Raw genomic sequence first — 22,081 nt, forward strand, 5'->3', positions numbered from 1 at the left:
TTATTGAGTATCAATAGTTGATCTGTTTTATTTCATGTTTGTATGCAAAATTTTTGGATTGGCCATCTTAGGATTTTGCTATGCAAACTATATCTAAATTAGAATTCAAATCCGTAATTGTTTGAATCAACTAATTTGCGAAGCAAATACGTTTAATATCTTCTGCTGTTGAATTTGTTAAATCGTAGGAACAACTCTTGACTAGGCTAAATACAATCGTTGGTATTTGTGTTGTCTAGATTCATCAGTTTTACTTGTTTGAATGCTACCTTAAATTTAAATCTAGATCGCTGGAATCCGGGTTGATTTATTTATAAGGGTTAATCTAGAACGCTGGTGTCTAATTAACTAAAATTAAGGTGAAACAGGAATTTGATTTTCAATGATGAATATTTGATATGATTAATTATTTTTAGGAAATCGATGATTGGATGAATAAATATCAAGGGTGTAGTCAATCGATATCAAGGTTTGTCTCTTATTGATTTCTTCAGTTTATTTCTCAATCTTGCATGATAGTGATAATATTTCTTTTTAATTGCTTAAATTTTCAGTAGTTAATTCCAAAACTAAAAAAAAAACCCCATTTATTTTATTTAGAACACATTAAATTTGTCTTTTCTCGTGGGAACGATGCCTACTCACACTACTACATATTCTTGGTTATCAGATTGAGTTGGGTAATTTGGGCGTAACGCGACTTAACGCTACCATGGCACCAAATTTCATTCATCTCCATGAGTTTGAGGGAAAGTAAATAAACCCTACCATAAACCTTTTAACTCCTTTTAAAATGAACATGTTTTATGTTCTTGAACCATGTTTGTTTGGAATTTGAGTTAGTGAGTTCATTTTGTTTTGTTCATATTTTGAACCTTAAATTTTAAACCTCCATTGGAGGTGCCCTAAGGGAGAGGGCTTAGTGAAGGACATAAAATTTAGTTAATTATAGATATGAAATTTGAAGTTTTCGTATTTGGGTGATACAACTTTCATTGAAAAAAGTGTTGGTCTCATTCTCATAACACCGGAGCCTTGATATTTGAATAACTATTCGTGCAAAAACAAGATCGATAAATTATGTAAATGAAATCAAGGGAACGCATTGAAACCAATACATTTCAATGTGAATCGCAACCTACAGTATGATACCATACTCTCGAAACATAAAATTTGAGTAGCGACAATCTTAAACAATATGGTTCAAAACTTGGTATAAAAGGTTTTCACTTACCAACAGCAGTTAAGGATGATAGGCAAAAAAATTTAAGCATAGCGACATACTTATACATAAAAATTTAGAGTAGTGACATGCTTAAACATATATCGTCCAAAACTTGGTATAAGAAGTTTCAACTCATAAACACAGTTCAAGGTTGATAGGCATCAGGAAGCTTGAGGCCCACACTTGCAGCAGATTTCCCTAATATTTTCTTCATCTCATCTGCCCTATCCACTGCAATGTTGTATGACAACAATAAATCCTATCAATAAACCGTTTTTGAAATGGTAAAAAACTAGAAACCAAAAATTTAGCAATAATTTGTCCTATATTCAAATATTAATAAAGATGAATAAAGCCTCAAACATGGAGCATTATGTTTAGTCTCACTATTGATTTTAATCCGATACTGAATCAAAACACTATTTCAAAAGTTGCATATCTTTTCCCACCAATTAGCCTACAAATGAACCACGTAAGATATACTTAATGTGGTGCCAAATCAAATCAAATATGAAGTTAACAAATGCATCATAGTTCATCAAACTTTCAAGCCAATGCATGATCTGTAGAAGCCCCATAAAGTAAATTTCAATAAATACTAAACAGCGAAATAATTTCGAGGTTAACTTGTTATGTAACAAAGCTACAAAGGAATTACAAATATAGAGGCACAAAAATACAAATTAACAGGAAAGATCAAGTATTCACAAATGCTCAAAAACTTCTAGTCACAAACAACAAAAAATAATTCGGTTACAGGTAATTACAATGATCAAACATTATACAACAAAAATACTATAACTCATGCATAAACTATATACTAAATGTTAATTGTTCTTCAATCATATATAGCATCAATTATTCTTTTATAACCAGTTACCACAAAATATTAGTATATAAATTTATTTTCGAGGTTAACTTGTTATATAACAAAGCTACAAAGGAATTACACATATTAGAGGCACAAAATTACCAAAAAAACAACAGGAAAGATCAAGTACTCACAAATGCTCAAAAACTTCTAGTCACAAACAACAAAAAATAATTCGGTTACAGGTAATTACAATGATCAAATATTATACAACAAAAATACTATAACTCATGCATAAACTATATACTAAATGTTAATTGTTCTTCAATCATATATAGCATCAATTATTCTTCTTCTAACCAATTACCACAAAATATTAGTATATAAATTTATTACGAACAGACTATCATTGGTGAAGAAGTCAGAAATAATCACCTTGTGATGATGGATACTGTTAAGATAGAATGTGTAATCACTGGCAAGCTTCAAGTTCCTTGACTCCTCAAAGTTGATATTCTTCCTAAATTCTTTCTTGATAAAATCAGTGAAATGGGCCTTGCATTCTTCTTTCCCAACATGTTTCCTAACTTCTTTTAGAAGATGTCTATACACCTTCACTGACGTATTTGCTCCTTGAAATGATGAATTCATTTCAGCTTTGAATTATTTCTCTTGTCCACTTACAGAATTGTTTCTCCAAGACAAATGAGTGACAGATATATCTCTTGATAGAGCCTCAACCAGCAACTAAACTGCAATCCATTTTCATATAATCATAAGTGGAAGGAAGATTTACATTTCTTTTTTCTTCTATTTCTTCTTCTATTTGTAGATGTTGGTTTAAAAAAGCGCACAACATTCCTAGTGTTATAACTAAATGAACCGAACCAAATTAGCAAAACCGAACTGAAACGATACCCACAGATTTCCCTATTAAAACCGAACCAAACGAACTAATTAAAAATCCTTTTGCAGTTTGTTTGACAAACGGTAGGAAAATGCTTTTTTTTTTCCCCTCACAAATCAGTGATCAACATAAACCATTACTTAACTAAATTAACCACTATATGCTTCCATTGACTGGCACCTAGAGCCACAGCCTACTGAACGAAAAATCACAATAATAACATATTTTGGAAAAGTAGAATGGTTATTAAAGAAAGAGGTTTAAATCCACCAAAAAATCACAACTAAAAACAAACGAAAACGAAGAATTACCTCTCACGATTATCGATTTCTAGTCATTGATGCAGATTCTCTGTTTTAAGTTTCGAAAGTTAGGGTCAGGGAACAGGGGAGAGAGAGAAGCAAGAACGATGGTTGTTGGTCTGTGGAAATGAAAGGATTTTTTCGGGTTTTCTTCGTCAAAAGTGTAACAAGGGAGGGAGAGAAGCAACGTTATTTAGAGCATCCACAACCCTATCCATTAATAACACCAATAACACCCTCCACATTATCAAAAGTCATGGATCCCACTGTTAATAACACATCCTTCTTTCCACCCACAATCCTATTAACATTAACACTCATTATTTATGGGTCCCACATTCCACTCAACATTATAAAATTATTTTATACTAAATAAATTCATTTTCTTTACATTTTATAATATATTTATAATTATAATATTATATTTTAAGTTTTAATTTAATTAATTTTAAAAATAAATAAAATCATTTTAATATATTTATTCAATACACGAAATTATTAAATTCAAATGCAACAATAACTTTAAAAAAATAACAATTCAAAGAAATTAAAAATAAAAAATACAATATTAATTCACGGATTCATGTTGTTGCAATTCCCCCAGATATGCTCCACTAAGTCCGCGCGAAGTTGGTGATGAACTTGAGTGTCACGTAGTTCTGAATTTGTCCGAAGATAATCCTGAAAGCCTCGGTTGGATCCTAGGATAGGTTGTGCAAGTTCATCCGCTTCATCGTTGTACCAATCTATCACGTGACCTCCTTCGTCCTCAATAATCATGTTATGCAAAATAATGCATGCTAACATTATTTGTTTTAATTTTTTCCTATACCAATAGCGAGCTGGGCCTCTGACAATCGCCCATCGAGATTGGAGCACACCAAATGCCCGCTCGACATCTTTTCTTGCAGATTCCTGTCTTTCCTTAAACAACTTTCTCTTGGGATCCTCCGGGCAAGGAAAAGCCTTAACGAAAGTAGCCCACTCGGGATATATTCCATCTGTTAAATAATAACCTTTCGTATATGTAGTGCCGTTCACCGTGAAATTAACCTCCGGTGCATTTCCTTGCAAGACGTTGTTGAATATTGGAGATTCATATAACACGTTGATATCGTTGCGTGAACCGGCGACCCCAAAGAAGGCATGCCAAATCCACAAGTCATGAGACGCGACCGCCTCTAGCACAATTGTTGGTGACCCATGTCCCCTTGTAAATTGACCTTTCCAAGCAATCGGACAATTTTTCCATTTCCAATGCATACAATCAAGGCTACCCAACATGCCAGGAAAGCCGTGTCTGTCATCATGCATTTGAAGAAGACGTTGAACATCATCAGCATTTGGTCTTCTTAAGTACCTATCACCAAATATTTCAACCAAGTATTCACAAAACTTGAAAAGACACCTGATGGCCGTGGATTCACCCATACGTAGGTACTCATCAAGATGATCTGCAGGGACTCCGTAAGCTAGTTGACGAATCGCAGCGGTGCATTTTTGTAGTGGTGACAACCCTTTTCTTCGCACAGCATCTTCCCTTTGTTGAAAAAACGTCGAATGATTCTCTAAGGCAGTCACTATGCGAAGGAATAACTCTCTTCGCATTCGAAACCGTCTTCGAAATATTCCATCATGATACACCGGGTTTGTAGAGAAATAATCATTGACGAGCCTCTCATGACCGGCTTCACGATTTCTTTGGATGAACCTCCTTCTTCTGCGTGTTTCTCTCCTCTGATATGCTTCCATAACTTGTTGGTGTTGTTGAAGTACCATTAACATCAGATCTTCTACTGGATCATCATCTTGCTCATCGATTTGAACATGTACTTCTTCTTCGCTTGTCGAACTGGAACTTGACCTAGAACTGTCTGTGGAATGAGACATTTTCGGAGGAAATATATTGTTGTATATGTGTTTGTGAAAGTTATCTTAGTGAAATGCAAATATCTTAGCACAATGTGTCTATATATAAAGGATATCTTGCAACGACTAGTTTCCAACGGCTATTTTGCAACGATTAGATTCTAACGGCTAGTTTGCAACGGATAGTTTCTAACGACTATTTTGCAAAAATAGTTTAATACATTCATCAACTTTTTCAAATTGTATACTTTAATATATATTCTTTATTTTTATATTATTTTAATAAAAAAAGTCTCAAAAATTGATTATAGTAGATACCTAACGTGGCTTGCATTCTTAGAGAATCCACATAACTTGAGCAATCCAACAACTTTAATAATTATACCAATTCCACCATATTTTCTTTCCTTTTTTGTTTAGCCGTGTCTTTTATCAAACTCATTTTGCTTCAAAGATTAGATTATTTGCTTAGCACCATATATTTATATATCTTTGAAATCTATTAATTAACTCAATATGTTTTGAAAATATAATTTTGTTTATTTCGAAAAAAGTTGTAAGTTGATTTTATTTGTAATCTAATAAGTCAAGTTGTTGGATAATTAGACATTTGATATTACTACTTTGTAATGACTAGTTTTCAAAGTTGATAAAAATTTTAAATCACGATAATTGGAACCACACTAATTAAAAATTACAATCACTCGAAACCACAATAATTAAAAATTACAATCACTCGGAAATACTACATTACAATCACTCGAAAATACAATAACTAAACAATACAAATACTTCGAAATGCAATAATTAAACAATACAATCAATCGAAATGCGCAAACAGTTTATATATTCCAACTGGACCTGATATCCTTGCACAAACATTCATGTATGATAAGTTGCTCAGTAGTCATTTCCGAGGTGTCTTTGTTCAAGATCTCGTACTCCTTCAACCTCAATCGACGATTCTTTGCTTCTGCATTGGACAAGGAAGTTTTTGCCTTAATCTCCTCAACTTCAAGTTGTTTTTGTTTCAGATCGACTTCAGACTTCTTTACGTTTGTGTACTCATTGAACTTTGAAAAAATACTGTTATAGTTTACTGTCAGATCCTCCATGGTCGATTTGACTTTGTCTTTTCCCTTTCTTTTTGTTGCCTTCCTACCCATTGGACGATTATCTTCGTCATCTATGTCTACGCTCACATTTTGGTTGGAAGATGTGTTGCTTGCTCCTGACTCAGAGGTCCTAGTCTTCTTTGTGGCCACAAAGTGATCATCGGATTGTGGAGTAAACATTGGACGATCTTTAACAATTCTCCACACATGCTCGAGGTTGAACGCAACACCATTGTGTTCTTCGCGATATTTTTCATACGCAAACCTCAATATGTCTTCATCACTGTGACCACTGCGATATAAACTGTAAATACTATTGTAATTTGCGTTGAATAGATTTACCTTCTTCTGGATTGTGTTGTGCCAATGTGACCGTATAACATTAGTTTTTATGCTGTTTGAACCTGCAGGACGATTGTCATTGTAGTAGCTTGCGACACGTCCCCAAAATGCATCTGCCTTCTGGTCATTGCCGATTATTGGATCATCACTGATTGTGACAAAACTTCTGGCCAAGACCTCATCTTCAACCTTTGTCCAAGTCGAACGCTTTCTCGTACCCTCAGCATTCGGAATCGTTTTTTCTAAATTCACCACCTCGATTGGGGATTCACGATCGGACAGTTGAGTCTCTGGGACAAAAGTCGGAGATGCAGGTTCAGTCGGCATCGAAGATGAAAAATGCGTACCAGTTGTGTATGGGGTACCAAAGCCTTGAAGAACTGGCGGCGTGAATGGTGTATGACTCGTGTTTTGCCAATATTCGGCTGGAAGCGGTTGTGGTGGACCTCTGGAGGTATAATTCGGATGGCTCATAAAATTTCCAAATCATGGGAAATTTTGAACGTTTTGTGGAGGAAACTGCATATTTGGAAATGGATGTGGATATTGATGAGTTGGTGGAATTTGTGGATTTTGGGAAGATGCATTTTCTTGCGAGTTTTGTGTAGAATTTAACAAATATGTAAGATATGCCCTCGTATTTTCATCCATTTCGGATAGAAAATAATATTTCAGAAAAGAGTAAGAAAGATATAGGAGAGAATGAAAGTAGAATTGAAGAGTGTTGGAAGTGGAATGAATTTTGGTGTTAGCATTGAAGGGTATTTATAGATGAAAATTCTAACTAGCCGTTATAATTTATTTATTTATTTATTTTTTTATATTAAAAATAAAATAAATTAAATAACAAAAAAAAAGTTTCCGTTAAAAAATGCACTAGTTTGACACAATCTGACAAATAATTGAATATATTACCGTTATTTATTATTATTTAAATTTAAAAAATTAAAAAAAAATTAAAAAAAAATAAAGTAATGCAGGTGCAGACGCATGGGGCCCGCGTCTGCACCTGCACACTCTCTTTCTGGCGCGTGCAAGCACGTGCCAGAAAGAAAGTGATGGGGCGTGCAAGCACGCCCCATTACATTCAAAAAAAAAAAAAGAAAGGAAGATGGGCGTTCACAACTGTTAACGCCCATCTTCTCTCTCTTGTGGGTGGGTGTTAATAACACCCACCCACAATGCTATGAACACCCACATGTTGAATACCCCACAATGTTATGGAGGTGTATTCAAGGAAAGAGAAATAATGACTTGTAATGATTTTTGTAGAGTTTAAAAGTTTAGATGTATTCAATTTAAACTTTTATATACTCTACAAAAGTCTAGGGGTATTCAACATGAAATTTTATAGAGTTTAAAAAATCATGTGGCATTCAAACTTGACTTTTTAAAACTCTATAAAATTCTATAGATATCCAAAATGTCAATAAATCTCCATTGACTTCTATTAAATTCTTTAGTACACATTTTTAAACTTTAGGTACAACTATGAAATGCAAAAAATTCTCCACCACTCATGCCAAAGATTTTTAGAGATTTCTAATTATAAAAACCATTATTTAATTTCTCCAAACATAAAAAACAGATTTATCTCTTATTATTAAAATTATATAAAAACATTAAAATAAAATCATGAAAACATTTTAAATAATAAATTTCGTTAATTGCTATTATTTTATCTAATCTAAAATCTATTTTATCTAATCTAAAATCCGTACGTTAATTGCTATTATTAATAATATACGTTAATTGCTATTACGTTAACAAAAATATTCTCTATTTACGTTAGCAATTATACAACGTATAGTAATAATAGATATTATATTATATTCTACAGTTTATCTTACATTTTTTATAATTTAATTTTAAATTATATTATTTATCTATTTTTTAGTCGGTTAAATGCTAATAATTTGTAATAAAAGAGTATTACTTCACCGGATAATCGTGTTGTTATGTATTAACAATGTTAATATAATTTGCATTTTAAAAAAAAATTCTTTTGTTTTGCAATGTGTTAAAGAATTTTTTTGAAATTTATGATATGTTTGTTTGATGGATTCATAGCAAATAATTTTCGTAAACATATCTCGATTATTATAATTTAAAATAAACATATTGTGATAGATAAATTTATTATATTCGTCGATACATTATAATTTTAAAAAGTTTGTACTTGTTTGTACATACTTGACTATCTCTATTTTCAATACCGTTCAAGTTATAAAATCTATAGAATTCCATTTAAAAAATGTTCATGAAAGTCTGTCAAAAAAGTCTGCAGGAATCCATAGAATTCTTTTTACAATTCTGTGACATTCTATAAAAGTCAATAAAAATCTAGCCACTCCACAAAAGTCTGTCATTTTTAAAAGTCACTGAAAGTCATTAAAAGTCTGGATTGAATACACCCTACTTAGTTTTTGGGGGCTCTATTTCGTAGCTTTGAGGTATATTTCGAAAGTTACGTTTTGAATTTGAGGATTTTTGGTTATTTCGAATTTATATAACTGATATATGATTATTTGTTGGTTGTAGATGCTATATTTGAGCCGATTGGAGATATTGATCGAATTTTCTATTTTTCGAGAATTTATTTTGAATTTTCAGAATATATATATATAGGATTCCCGAATTATTGAGTTGAATTATTGAATATTTGGGTCTTGGATGCCTTAGAATTAGCATATAAAAGTTCTGGAATTTAATTTTCATTTTTCCGAAATTTCAGAAATTGAATTTGGGCATTCTCGACCCTAAGATTGTATATTTGAATTGTTTGGAAATTGATATATATATGTTAGGATTGACATGAATGATAATTGTCACAGGTTTGAAATAATTAGGAACACACCGAGTTTTTAAGAATTATTATTTGACAATCGAGTTAACCAAACAATCCTCAAATTCAAAACCTAACTTTTACACTGTTAAACTGTTGACAAAGAAAACCCGAAAAAACCCTTTCATTTCCACAGACCATCGTCCATCGTTCTTGCTTCTCTCCCTCCCCTGTTCTTTAACCCTAACTTTCGAAACTTAAAACGGAGAATCTGCATCAATGATGAGAAATCGATAATCATGAGAGGTAATTCTCCGTTTTCGTTTGTTTTTAGTTGTGATTTTTTGGTGGATTTAAACCTCTTTCTTTAATAAACATTCTAGTTTTCCAAAATATGTTATTATTGTGATTTTTCGTTCTGTAGACTGTGACTCTAGGCGCCCGTCAATGGAAGCATATAGTGGTTAATTTAGTTAAGTAATGGTTTATGTTGATTACTGATTTGTGAGGGGAAAAAAAAGAATTTTCCTGCCTTAGTTCGTGTGGTTCGGTATTAATAGGGAAATCTGTGGGTATCATTTCAGATCGATTTTGCTAATTTGGGTTCGATCCATTCAGTTATAACACTAGGAATGTTGTGCGCTTTTGTAAACCAACATCTACAAATAGGAGAAGAAGTGGAAGGAAAAATAAACGCAAATCTTCCTTCAACTTACGTTTTTATGAAAATGGATTGCAGTTTAGTTTCCGGTTGAGGCTCTACCAAAAGATATATCTGTCACTCATTTGTCTTGGAGAAGCAATTTTTTAAGTGGACAAGAAAAATAATTCAAAGCAGAAATGAATTCATCATTTCAAGGAGCAAATACGGCAATGAAGGTGCATAGACATCTTCTAAAAGATGTTAGGAAACATGTTGGAAAAAAAAAATGCAAGGCCCATTTCACTGATTTTATCGAGAAGGAATTTAGGAAGAATATCAGCTTTGAGGAGTCAAGGAACTTGAAGTTTGCCAGTGATTACACCTTCTATCTTAACAGTGTCCACCATCACAAGGTGATTATTTCTGACTTCTTCACCAATGATAATCCTGTTGTCGGTCGGCTTTCTGTTCGTAATAAATTTATATACTAATATTTTGTGGTAACTGATTATAAGAAGAATAATTGATGCTATATATGATTGAAGAACAATTAACATTTAATATATAGTTTATGCATGAGTTATAATATTTTTGTTGTATGTTGTTTGATCATTCTAATTACCTGTAACCGAATTATTTTTTGTTGTTTGTGACTATAAATTTTTGAGCATTTGTGAGTACTCGATCTTTCCTATTGCCTTTTTTGAATTTTTGTGCCTCTAATATTTGTTTGTAGCTTTGTTATATAACAAGTTAACATCGAAAATATTTCGCTACATAAGAAACTAAACAATTTTTTATTGAAATTTACTTTTTGGGGCTTTTACAGATCATGCATTGGCTTGAAAGTTTGATAAATTATGATTCAATTGTGAACTTCATACTTGATTTGATTTGGCACTGCATTAAGTATATCTTTGGTGGTTCATTTGTAGGCTAATTGGTGGGAAAAGATATGCAACTTCTTAAATATTTTTTTGATTCAGTGCCATATTAAAATCAATAGTGAGACTAAACATAATATTCCATGTTTGAGGCTTTATTCATCTTTATTAATATTTGAATGTAGGACAAATTATTGCTAAATTTTTTGTTTCTAGTTTTTTACCATTTCGAAATCGGTTTATTGATAGAATTTATTGTTGTCATACAACATTGCGGTGGATAGGACATATGAGATGAAAAAAAATATATTAGGGAAATCTGCTGCATTTATGGACCTCAATCTTCTTGATGCGAGGGGTGGGCATTTAGTGTCGGATTTCGGGTACCCGACCATAGTTGTCAAAGGCGAGCGCCTCTCGCTGCGCCTGGGATCAGCAATTCACTAAGGCGAGCCCAGGCGCAGCGATTCACTAAGGCGCGCCTCAGTTTGTTTTTTGTTTTTTATAAATTTTATTGTGTTTTAAATTTTAAGATAAGAAAGGAAAGTCTATCAAGCCCTAGAATAAAATAAATGGGCTTAAAAAAAGTCATATATTTTCCCTTTTTTAATTTAAAGAACATTTAATTGAGGTTCTATTTCCCAAAATATTTAAATTTACATTTATTGATAGATTGATAACAACTATAAAAACTAGGATCCAAATTGTCAATCAGCCTTAAACTAGAATCTAAATTGATTGACCAGACAAGTTAATAGAGAAAATCCCTACACTAATATGGTAAAAAAGAAAAAATAAAAGTAAAGAAAAAATCTGTTAGTAATAAAAGATTTCTTAACTATAGATAGCATACTAAAATAATATATGAGTATTCTAGATTAGAAAAGTAAAAGTAACTCATAAATATATGAATAATGAAAGATTTTCTTACTAATATATGTACTTTACAATGAAATAGCAGTAATAGATAAATAATTTTTGTGATATGATATATTTTTTGCTTAGATTAATTATTTCAATAATAGCTTTTTGTCATATAATATCATTAAATAAATATATTTTTCTGAAAAATTAATTTTGCGTCTTGCTTCGATAAGGCGCGCGCCTCGCCTCAGGCTCCAGGACCTTTTGCGCCTTAGTGCGCCTTGTGCCCTTAACAACTATGCACTCGACCGGGTAAAACCGCGGGGGTGGGCGTTTAATGCCGGGTTTCGGGTACCCGACCCAACCCGAACGGGTCGTGTAGTTTTTTAAAATTTCAGGCTCGGGTAGAACTCGAACCCGATTTATTGAATGTCGGGTTGGTGTCGGGTAGTAAAAATACTACCTGATCGGTTATCGGGTAACCGATATTTTTTTTAAAAAAAAAATTTATTCTTGGGCCTTTGAAATTAAACTAATATAGCCTAATAGTTGATGGCCCATCATCTTTGACAATAGAATTGAGACGTTCACCATTTCAATTTTCATTTTTCACAGCCCATCCTCTTTCTTTCACTCCAAGTTTCCATTCTCCATTGCAGCTGCCGCCTGCCGGCTAGGGTTTCGATCTCTCACACACCCCACGGCTGGACCTGGACGGCGGACACGAACCACCACTCTCGAGTCTTGCGAACCACTGTACCGGCACTCTCCCATGTCTCTATCGCTAAGACACTGATTCGAACCACTGACTAGCACACAATTCTGCTTTAATCTCTTTTTGGGTTCCTTGATTTTGCTCTCTATTCTCTCGATTTATTGGTTTATTACTTTATTAGTTTATTTATTGTGTTTAATAGTGATAATATTAAGGATATTTTTAGGATTAAAGTTGATGGACATTGGACAGTGAATCTTTAGTGATGCTTCACGCCATATGGAAACAAATATTCCTAACATTTTCAATCTCTATCGTGGCTTTCTTGAAATTAGATTTATTCATGCTTTATTTTATAGTCTACAAAAAGCTTTTTTTATTAAAAAAAAAAAAAGGCTGCAGTTTTCGGTACCCTACGGTACCCGAAAGTACCCAACTTATTCGGGTACCCGACTGTTGGGTACCCGATTGTCATGTATTGTCGGGTCGGGTTCGGGTAGTAAAATTTGCAACCCGACATATCGGGTATCCTACCCAAACTAACCGAACCCAATGGTACCCGACCCGATGCCCACCCATCCTTGAACTGTGTTTATGAGTTGAAACTTCTTATACCAAGTTTTGGACCATATATGTTTAAACATGTCACCACTCTAAATTTTTATGTATAAGCACGTCACTATGCTCAATTTTTTTTCCCTATCATTCTTAACTGCAGTCTGTTGGTAAGTTAAAATCTTTTATACCAAGTTTGGAACCATATTGTTTAAAATTGTCGCTACTCAAATTTTTATGTTTCGAGAGAATGGTATCACACTGTAGGATGCGATTCACATTGAAATGTATTGGTTTCAATGTGTTCCCTTGATTTCATTTACATAATTTATGTATCTTGTTTTTGCACGAATAGTTATTCAAATATCAAGGCTCCGGTGTTATGAGAATGAGACCAACACTTTTTTCAAGAGGAGTTGTATCACCCAAATAAGAAAATTTCAAATTTCATATCTATAATTAACTAAATTTTATGTCCTTCACTAAGCCCTCTCCCTTAGGGCACCTCCAATGGAGGTTTAAAATTTTTAACATAAATAAAGTTATTAAGATGCACTTTTGATACAAAGTTGTAGTCATCCGAATTTTAAGGTTAATTCTAGCATTAATGCATCATATCGGGATCAATTATCAACCGGGACATCTCTCACCGGGAGAAAAGCTCACCAACTCCAACACAACACCAGAATTCTGTCATGAGGTTGTTTCGATGAGATTTTCTCTCGATCGGGCCATCACTCCCCGAGAAAGAAACTCACCAACTCCACAAACCCATAAACTATACTTACTATACGGACAACACAGGCAATGGAATCATAAATACACCTACATTTTACCTATGATTTTCGAAAGAATTTGATATATGAAAATTTAGGAAGAACCGCTGAAACCTAATATGCAGAACAATTCCATTCCAAGAAACATTATAAACATCATACATATTCATGCTTTGTTTGAGTGTATTTTAACATAAATAAAGTTATTAAGATGTACTTTTGATACAAAGTTGTAGTCATCAGAATTTCAAGGTTAATTCTAGCATTAATGCATCATATTGGGATCAATACTCAACCGGAGCATCACTCATCGGGAGAAAAGCTCACCAACTCCAACACAACACCAGAATTGTTGTTCCGTTGGGATTTTCTCTCGATCCGCTCATCACTCTCCGAGAAAGAAACTCACCAAATTCACAAACCCACAAATCACCCTTACTATACGGACAACGCATGCAATGGAATCATAAATGCACCTACATTTTACATATGATTTTCGAAAGAATTTCATATATGAAAATTTAAGAAGAAAAGCTGAAACCTAATATGCAGAAAATTCCATTCCAAGAAACATTATTATTAAGCACTTTCACTTTAAATGTCAAGGTGTAGCATATAAATCAAATATTATATATAATAGCAATGGAGAAAAATAGAGGGGAAAACATCTTCAAAATATTTAATTCTCACTAACGAGCTTGCCAACTAAAAGGAAATTTGGAAATGTTAAAGCAAAAAGAGAGCATGTGTGACAATCATCATAAACTTGGAGAAGACATAGTAATGCAGCAGAGCACGTAGAAGTTAAGCAATACATATAAAGAAGAAATGGAACAGAAGAAGTGAATGTACCCACTCGAAGCTTTTCAATCCCTTTCAGAAGGGACACCTCGCAAATTATTATTATAGAATAAAAAGGCAAAGCTTTAATTTCGCATTGGGCTGGGTCTTATGCAACATTCACTAAGCTTTGGTTAGAGGATGAGTTGATAGCAATCATTAGAGAGTATTGATGGATAGGCATTTGACAAGAAATTCAATAAATGATTACTGGTACTTGATGTTCAGATTTTGACAGCAAGTGTTCGGAGTCAGAGGTGATCCAAATAAATTAGTGGTTTTCTAGGGATGAGGGGGATATGAAACTTGTTCTATCTTGAAAAAAGATGATGTCATACCAGAATAAATAAACACATGCAGGACCGTTGAATGACCATTAAATTAGATAGTGATTTGAGTGGTAGTTTTCAGTTGCACAAAATGCAATCGACAAGAGCGAAATAAATAGAAACATGATTTTCTTTTCATCGTTTTGTTTAAGATGAGAGCACGAGAGGAATTCCATGTAAATGTCTACTCTAAGGAGAAGTGATCAAGTGAGGCGCATGATATCAGGGATCACAAAGAGAATGGCAAAGGCTTGCCAGTTCTTGCTGAAGCTTGTTATTTTGCTGAGTAGCAGAATTTTTCCCCTGTGTCAGCTTATTTATCAGGGATATGAACTGCATTCAAAACAAAAAAAAACAGTCACCAACAAGTATTATATTATTTCACCATTATCACATCGATCTATTGTCACATGAGTTGCTCCAAAATAAGAAAAGCGAAATGAATGAAAATTTAACAGTCTCCAGTCTCTGCAGTGTGTTTCAAGGTTCATCAAGATTGATTCAAACCAGAAAATCAGCATAAAGACATCACTCGTTTATCTCAGCTTTCTATGTTTGACCTTTCAAAGTTCAACCAAACTTTTGTAAAATAAAAAATTGATTTTCATAGAAACATTCTCAATCCAAATGGACTTCAAACCCAGTATAGGGACAACTGACCTCTGAAACGATTAGAAAAATCTTAAAACCTCTGTCCCAAATAACAAATAATCAAAGAACAGAAACCTCTGTCCCAAATAACAAATAATCAAAGAACAGCTACGAATTGCAGACCCATCGGAAACCAAAAAGGCCAGCAAAAAAGATGATGTCATACCAGAATAAATAAACACATGCAGGACCACTGAATGGTCATTAAATTAGATCGTGCTTTCAATGGTAGTTTTCAGTTGCACAAAATGCAGTCGACACGAGCGAAATAAGTAGAAACATGATTTTCTTTTCATCGTTTTGTTTAAGATGAGACCATGAGAGGAATTCCATGTGAATGAAGCAGAAGTGTTCAAGTTAGGCGCATAATACCAGGGATCCCAAAGAGAACGGGAAGGGCTTACCAGTTCTTGCTGAAGCGCAGTGTAGCATAATTTTTCTCCACTGTCACCTTATTTATCAGGGATTTGAACTGCATTGAAAACAAAAAAAACCAATCACCAACAACAGGTATTATATTATTTTACAATTATCACATCGATCTACTTACAACGAAGCCATATAAATCACACCAACAAGAGGAGGCGACGAAGAAGGATTGAAATATTTCGAGATTATCTCAACTGACTTTTGAACGAAAGAGAAAAGAGAGAACACCAAAAATGTGGGGGAAAAAAAAAAGCGGAAACAAAAACAAGAGCAGCAAACCAACCCGTCGAAGAAGGATCGAAGTCAAGAAAATCCTAAGCAATCTAAAAAAAAAAAAGTGCAAGAAATAACAAACGAAATGTAAATACAACTAAACAAAGAACGTGAAAGAGCAGGGAAAAAAACAAAAACAAGAGAAGCGAACCAACCCAGTCGGAGGAGGACCGAAATCGAAGAAATCCTGAGCCGTCGAAGAAATTAGAATCGAAGAACAAAAGAGGAACTGATGACACAGTTACTTCATCAACAATGGATTCGATCGAAGCCCAAGTGAACCATCTCTTTATGTCAAAAAAGGAGTTACAAATGAATTTTTGATCGTGTGTCTTTATGTTGATGATTTGATATATACTGACACTAACTATGTGATTGCTAGAGGAATTCAAAAAGGTCATGATGAAAGAATACGAGATCACAGATCTCGGCCTTATGAAATATTTTCTTGGCATCCAAGTGCAACAGTAGAAAGAAGAAATATTTATTTCTTAAGAAAAATACACAGAAGATTTGCTGAAAAAATTCAATATGTGTAATCCTATCACAACTCCAATGGCCTTAAATGAAAAATTGCAGCAAAATGATGAAGCAAAAAAGGCCAACGCAAAAATTTATCGAAGTTTAGTGGGTTCTTTAATGTACCTCACTAACACCAGACCAGATATTGTTCATTCTGTGAACGTGATATCCAGATTCATGAGTGACCCAAGTCAAATTCATTTTTCCGCTGCCAAAAGAATACTGCGATTTTTGCAAGGAACAAAAAATCATGGTATAAAATATACCAGAGAAGATGACAATAGCCTAATTGGTTACACTGACAGTGACTGGGCTGGATCAATTGATGACAGGAAAAGCACATCTGGATATGTATTATGTATTGGTACAAAACCAATTTTTTGGTCTTCTAAAAAACAGAAGACAGTTGCACTTTCATCTGTCGAAGCTGAATATATTGCTGCTACTGATGCTGCTTGTGAAGCAATATGGCTACGAAGAATTCTTAAAAATTTAGAACAAGAGTCAAAAAGTCCTACGAAAATATTTTGTGACAATATGTCTGCTATTGCTATGACGAAAAATCCTGTTTTTCATGACATATCAAAACACATAGAACTTCGTCATCATTTCATCAGGAATCTCGTCAATGACGGAGAAATTCAGCTAACTTTTGTTAGCACTGAAGAACAAATAGCAGATCCATTCACAAAGGCAGTATCTTCAGAAAAATTGGAACATTTTAAAAATCGCATATGCATTACAAATTAAGGAGGAGTGTAAAATATATAATATATTAATTTGTATGTATTATTGTGATTGTAAATCATGATGTGAAACACATCATTATTGAAGGCGGCCACATTTTATAAGTTGTGAAACACAATATTTATTGCTAGAAGACTACATGAACGGATGGAATTTAAGCATAGCTAGTGTTGTCTTCTTTCATTTATTACTTTGCATGCGTGTTGAATTTGTAGTGTTCATGTTTGAATTGTAATCATCAATTGCCTATAAAAGGCAATACTCAGTATGAAGAATGTATCGTGCGGAATAAAAATCATTTCCTCCATTCTTTCTCTGATTCATTCTTTCGCATATTTTTTGCTCAGTATTCATATTAAATCAAAAGCTTCCAATATCATATTAATTGCTCGTTAACATCCCACATACCACCATATATATTACTGGTACCCAACAAAGCGCAGTGTAGCATAATTTTTTTCCACTGTCACCTTATTTATCAGGGATTTGAACTGCATTGAAAACAAAAAAAATCAATCACCAACAACAGGTATTATATTATTTTACAATTATCACGTTGATCTACTTACAACGAAGCCATATAAATCACACCAACAAGAGGAGGCGACGAAGAAGGATTGAAATATTTCGAGATTATCTCAACTGACTTTTGAACGAAAGCGAAAAGAGAGAACACCAAAAATGTGGGGAAAAAAAAAAGGAAACAAAAACAAGAGCAGCAAACCAACCCAGTCGAAGAAGGATCGAAGTCGAGAAAATCCTAAGCAACTAAAAAAAAAGTGCAAGAAATAAGAAACGAAACGTAAATAAAACTAAACAAAGAACGTGAAAGAGCAGGGAAAAAAACAAAAACAAGAGAAGCGAACCAACCCAGTCGGAGGAGGACCGAAATCGAAGAAATCCTTAGCCGTCGAAGAAATTAGAATCGAAGAACAAAAGAGGAACTGATGACCTAAAATTGACAGTTACTTCATCAACAATGGATTCCATCGAAGCCCAAGTGAGCCATCTCTTTATGTCAAAAAAGGAGGTACAAATGAATTTTTGATCGTGTGCCTTTATGTTGATGATTTGATATATACTGGCACTAACCATGTGATGCTAGAGGAATTCAAAAAGGTCATGATGAAAGAATACGAGATGACAGATCTGGGCCTTATGAAATATTTTCTTGGCATCCAAGTGCAACATAAGAAAGGAGAAATATTTATTTCTCAAGAAAAATACACAGAAGATTTGCTGAAAAAATTCAATATGTATAATCCTATTACAACTTCAATGGCCTTAAATGAAAAATTGCAGCAAAATGATGGAGCAAAAAAGGCCAACGCAACAATTTATCGAAGTTTAGTGGGTTCTTTAATGTACCTCACTAACACCAGACCAGATATTGTTCATTCTGTGAACATAATATCCAGATTCATGAGTGACCCAAGTCAAATTCATTTTTCCGCTGCCAAAAGAATACTACGATATTTGCAAGGAACAAAAAATCATGGTATAAAATATACCAGAGAAGATGACAATAGCCTAATTGGTTACACTGACAGTGACTGGGCTGGATCAATTGATGACAGGAAAAGCACATCTGGATATGTATTCTGTATTGGTACAAAACCAATTTCTTGGTCTTCTAAAAAACAGAAGACAGTTGCACTTTCATCTGCCGAAGCTGAATATATTGCTGCTACTGATGCTGCTTGTGAAGCAATATGGCTACGAAGAATTTTCAAAAATTTAGAACAAGAGTCAAAAAGTCCTACGAAAATATTTTGTGACAATATGTCTGCTATTGCTATGACGAAAAATCCTGTTTTTCATGCCAGATCAAAACACATAGAACTTCGTCATCATTTCATCAAGAATCTCGTCAATGACGGAGAAATTCAGCTAACTTTTGTTAGCACTGAAGAACAAATAGCAGATCCATTCACAAAGGCAGTATCTTCAGAAAAATTGAAACATTTTAAAAATCGCATATGCATTACAAATTAAGGAGGAGTGTAAAATATATAATATATTAATTTGTATGTATTATTGTGATTGTAAATCATGATGTGAAACACATCATTATTGAAGGCGGCCACATTTTATAAGTTGTGAAACACAACATTTATTGCTAGAAGACTACATGAACGGATGAAATTTAAGCATAGCTAGTGTTTGTCTTCTTTCATTTATTACTTTGCATGCGTGTTGAATTTGTAGTGTTCATATTTGAATTGTAATCATCAATTGCCTATAAAAGGGAATACTCAGTATGAAGAATGTATCGTGCAAAATAAAAATAATTTCCTCCATTCTTTCTCTGATTCATTCTTTCGCATATTTTTTGCTCAGTGTTCATATTAAATCAAAAGCTTCCAATATCATATTAATTGCTCGTTAACATCCCACATACCACAATATATATTACTGGTACCCAACAAAGCGCAGTGTAGCATAATTTTTCTCCACTGTCACCTTATTTATCAGGGATTTGAACTGCATTGAAAACAAAAAAAAACCAATCACCAACAATAGGTATTATATTATTTTACAACTATCACATCGATCTACTTACAACGAAGCCATATAAATCACACCAACAAGAGGAGGCGACGAAGAAGGATTGAAATATTTCGAGATTATCTCAACTGACTTTTGAACGAAAGCGAAAAGAGAGAACACCAAAAATGTGGGGGAAAAAAAAAGCGGAAACAAAAACAAGAGCAGCAAACCAACCCAGTCGAAGAAGGATCGAAGTCGAGAAAATCCTAAGCAATCTAAAAAAAAAAAGTGCAAGAAATAAGAAACGAAACGTAAATACAACTAAACAAAGAACGTGAAAGAGAAGAGAAAAAAACAAAAACAAGAGAAGCGAACCAACCCATTCGGAGAGGACCGAAATCGAAGAAATCCTGAGCCGTCAAAGAAATTAGAATCGAAGAACAAAAGAGGAACTGATGACCTAAAATTGACAGTTACTTCATCAACAATGGATTCCATCGAAGCCCAAGTGAGCCATCTCTTTATGTCAAAAAAGGAGGTACATATGAATTTTTGATTGTGTGCCTTTATGTTGATGATTTGATATACACTGGCACTAACCATGTGATGCTAGAGGAATTCAAAAAGGTCATGATGAAAGAATATGAGATGACAGATCTGGGCCTTATGAAATATTTTCTTGGCATCCAAGTGCAACAGAAGAAAGGAGAAATATTTATTTCTCAAGAAAAATACACAGAAGATTTGCTGAAAAAATTCAATATGTGTAATCCTATCACAACTTCAATGGCCTTAAATGAAAAATTGCAGCAAAATGATGGAGCAAAAAAGGCCAACGCAAAAATTTATCAAAGTTTAGTGGGTTCTTTAATGTACCTCACTAACACCAGACCAGATATTGTTCATTCTGTGAACATGATATCCAGATTCATGAGTGACCCAAGTCAAATTCATTTTTCCGCTGCCAAAAGAATACTGCGATTTTTGCAAGGAACAAAAAATCATGGTATAAAATATACCAGAGAAGATGACAATAGCCTAATTGGTTACACTGACAGTGACAGGGCTGGATCAATTGATGACAGGAAAAGCACATCTTGATATGTATTATGTATTGGTACAAAACCAATTTCTTGATCTTCTAAAAAACAGAAGACAGTTGCACTTTCATCTGCCGAAGCTGAATATATTGCTGCTACTGATGCTGCTTGTGAAGCAATATGGCTACGAAAAATTCTCAAAAATTTAGAACAAGAGTCAAAAAGTCCTACGAAAATATTTTGTGACAATATGTCTGCTATTGCTATAACAAAAAATCCTGTTTTTCATGCCAGATCAAAACACATAGAACTTCGTCATCATTTCATCAGGAATCTCGTCAATGACGGAGAAATTCAGCTAACTTTTGTTAGCACTGAAGAACAAATAGCAGATCCATTCACAAAGGCAGTATCTTCAGAAAAATTGGAACATTTTAAAAATCGCATATGCATTACAAATTAAGGAGGAGTGTAAAATATATAATATATTAATTTGTATGTATTATTGTGATTGTAAATCATGATGTGAAACACATCATTATTGAAGGCGGCCACATTTTATAAGTTGTGAAACACAACATTTATTGCTAGAAGACTACATGAACGGATGGAATTTAAGCATAGCTAGTGTTTGTCTTCTTTCATTTATTACTTTGCATGCGTGTTGAATTTGTAGTGTTCATGTTTGAATTGTAATCATCAATTGCCTATAAAAGGCAATACTCAGTATGAAGAATGTATCGTGCAGAATAAAAATAATTTCCTCCATTCTTTCTCTGATTCATTCTTTCGCATATTTTTTGCTCAGTGTTCATATTAAATCAAAAACTTCCAATATCATATTAATTGCTCATCAACATCCCACATACCACCATATATATTACTGGTACCCAACAAAGCGCAGTGTAGCATAATTTTTCTCCACCATCACCTTATTTATCAGGGATTTGAACTGCATTGAAAACAA

General features: G+C 33.6%; 4 protein-coding genes and 1 long non-coding RNA gene across 7 annotated transcripts; 2 read left to right on the forward strand and 3 right to left on the reverse strand.

Annotated features, from left to right (window-relative positions):
• Positions 1-1,115: 1,115 nt before the first annotated feature.
• LOC140887608 (uncharacterized) lies at positions 1,116-18,359 on the reverse strand. 3 transcript variants are annotated; one of them, XM_073294972.1, is made up of 5 exons: positions 18,313-18,359; positions 16,018-16,085; positions 15,218-15,295; positions 2,472-2,788; positions 1,116-1,484 (listed from the first exon to the last, which is right to left on the reverse strand). In XM_073294972.1, exons 4-5 carry the CDS (start codon positions 2,685-2,687, stop codon positions 1,371-1,373), a joined length of 330 nt encoding a protein of 109 aa, XP_073151073.1. In that variant the 5' UTR covers positions 2,688-2,788; positions 15,218-15,295; positions 16,018-16,085; positions 18,313-18,359; the 3' UTR covers positions 1,116-1,370. The 3 variants fall into 3 exon arrangements, with proteins under 3 accessions (XP_073151073.1, XP_073151072.1, XP_073151074.1); XM_073294971.1 differs by lacking the exon at positions 18,313-18,359 and adding an exon at positions 16,471-16,675; XM_073294973.1 differs by lacking the exons at positions 15,218-15,295; positions 16,018-16,085; positions 18,313-18,359 and adding an exon at positions 3,255-3,414.
• Positions 3,819-5,135, reverse strand: LOC140890022 (protein ANTAGONIST OF LIKE HETEROCHROMATIN PROTEIN 1-like). Its single transcript, XM_073297772.1, has one exon. It carries the CDS (start codon positions 5,133-5,135, stop codon positions 3,819-3,821), a length of 1,317 nt encoding a protein of 438 aa, XP_073153873.1.
• LOC140890023 (glutathione S-transferase T3-like) lies at positions 5,957-6,898 on the reverse strand. Its single transcript, XM_073297773.1, has one exon. The coding sequence runs from the start codon at positions 6,896-6,898 to the stop codon at positions 5,957-5,959; it is 942 nt and encodes a 313-aa protein (XP_073153874.1).
• On the forward strand, positions 9,269-12,763 carry LOC140887609 (uncharacterized). Its single transcript, XR_012151953.1, has 3 exons — positions 9,269-9,662; positions 10,096-10,412; positions 12,407-12,763. It is a non-coding gene; the product is annotated as an uncharacterized lncRNA (long non-coding RNA).
• Positions 16,871-17,587, forward strand: LOC140890024 (secreted RxLR effector protein 161-like). Its single transcript, XM_073297774.1, has one exon. It carries the CDS (start codon positions 16,871-16,873, stop codon positions 17,585-17,587), a length of 717 nt encoding a protein of 238 aa, XP_073153875.1.
• Positions 18,360-22,081: the final 3,722 nt, after the last annotated feature.

Source organism: Henckelia pumila, chromosome 3 (assembly GCF_033568475.1).
Source record: "Henckelia pumila isolate YLH828 chromosome 3, ASM3356847v2, whole genome shotgun sequence".
Lineage (NCBI taxonomy): Eukaryota > Viridiplantae > Streptophyta > Magnoliopsida > Lamiales > Gesneriaceae > Henckelia > Henckelia pumila.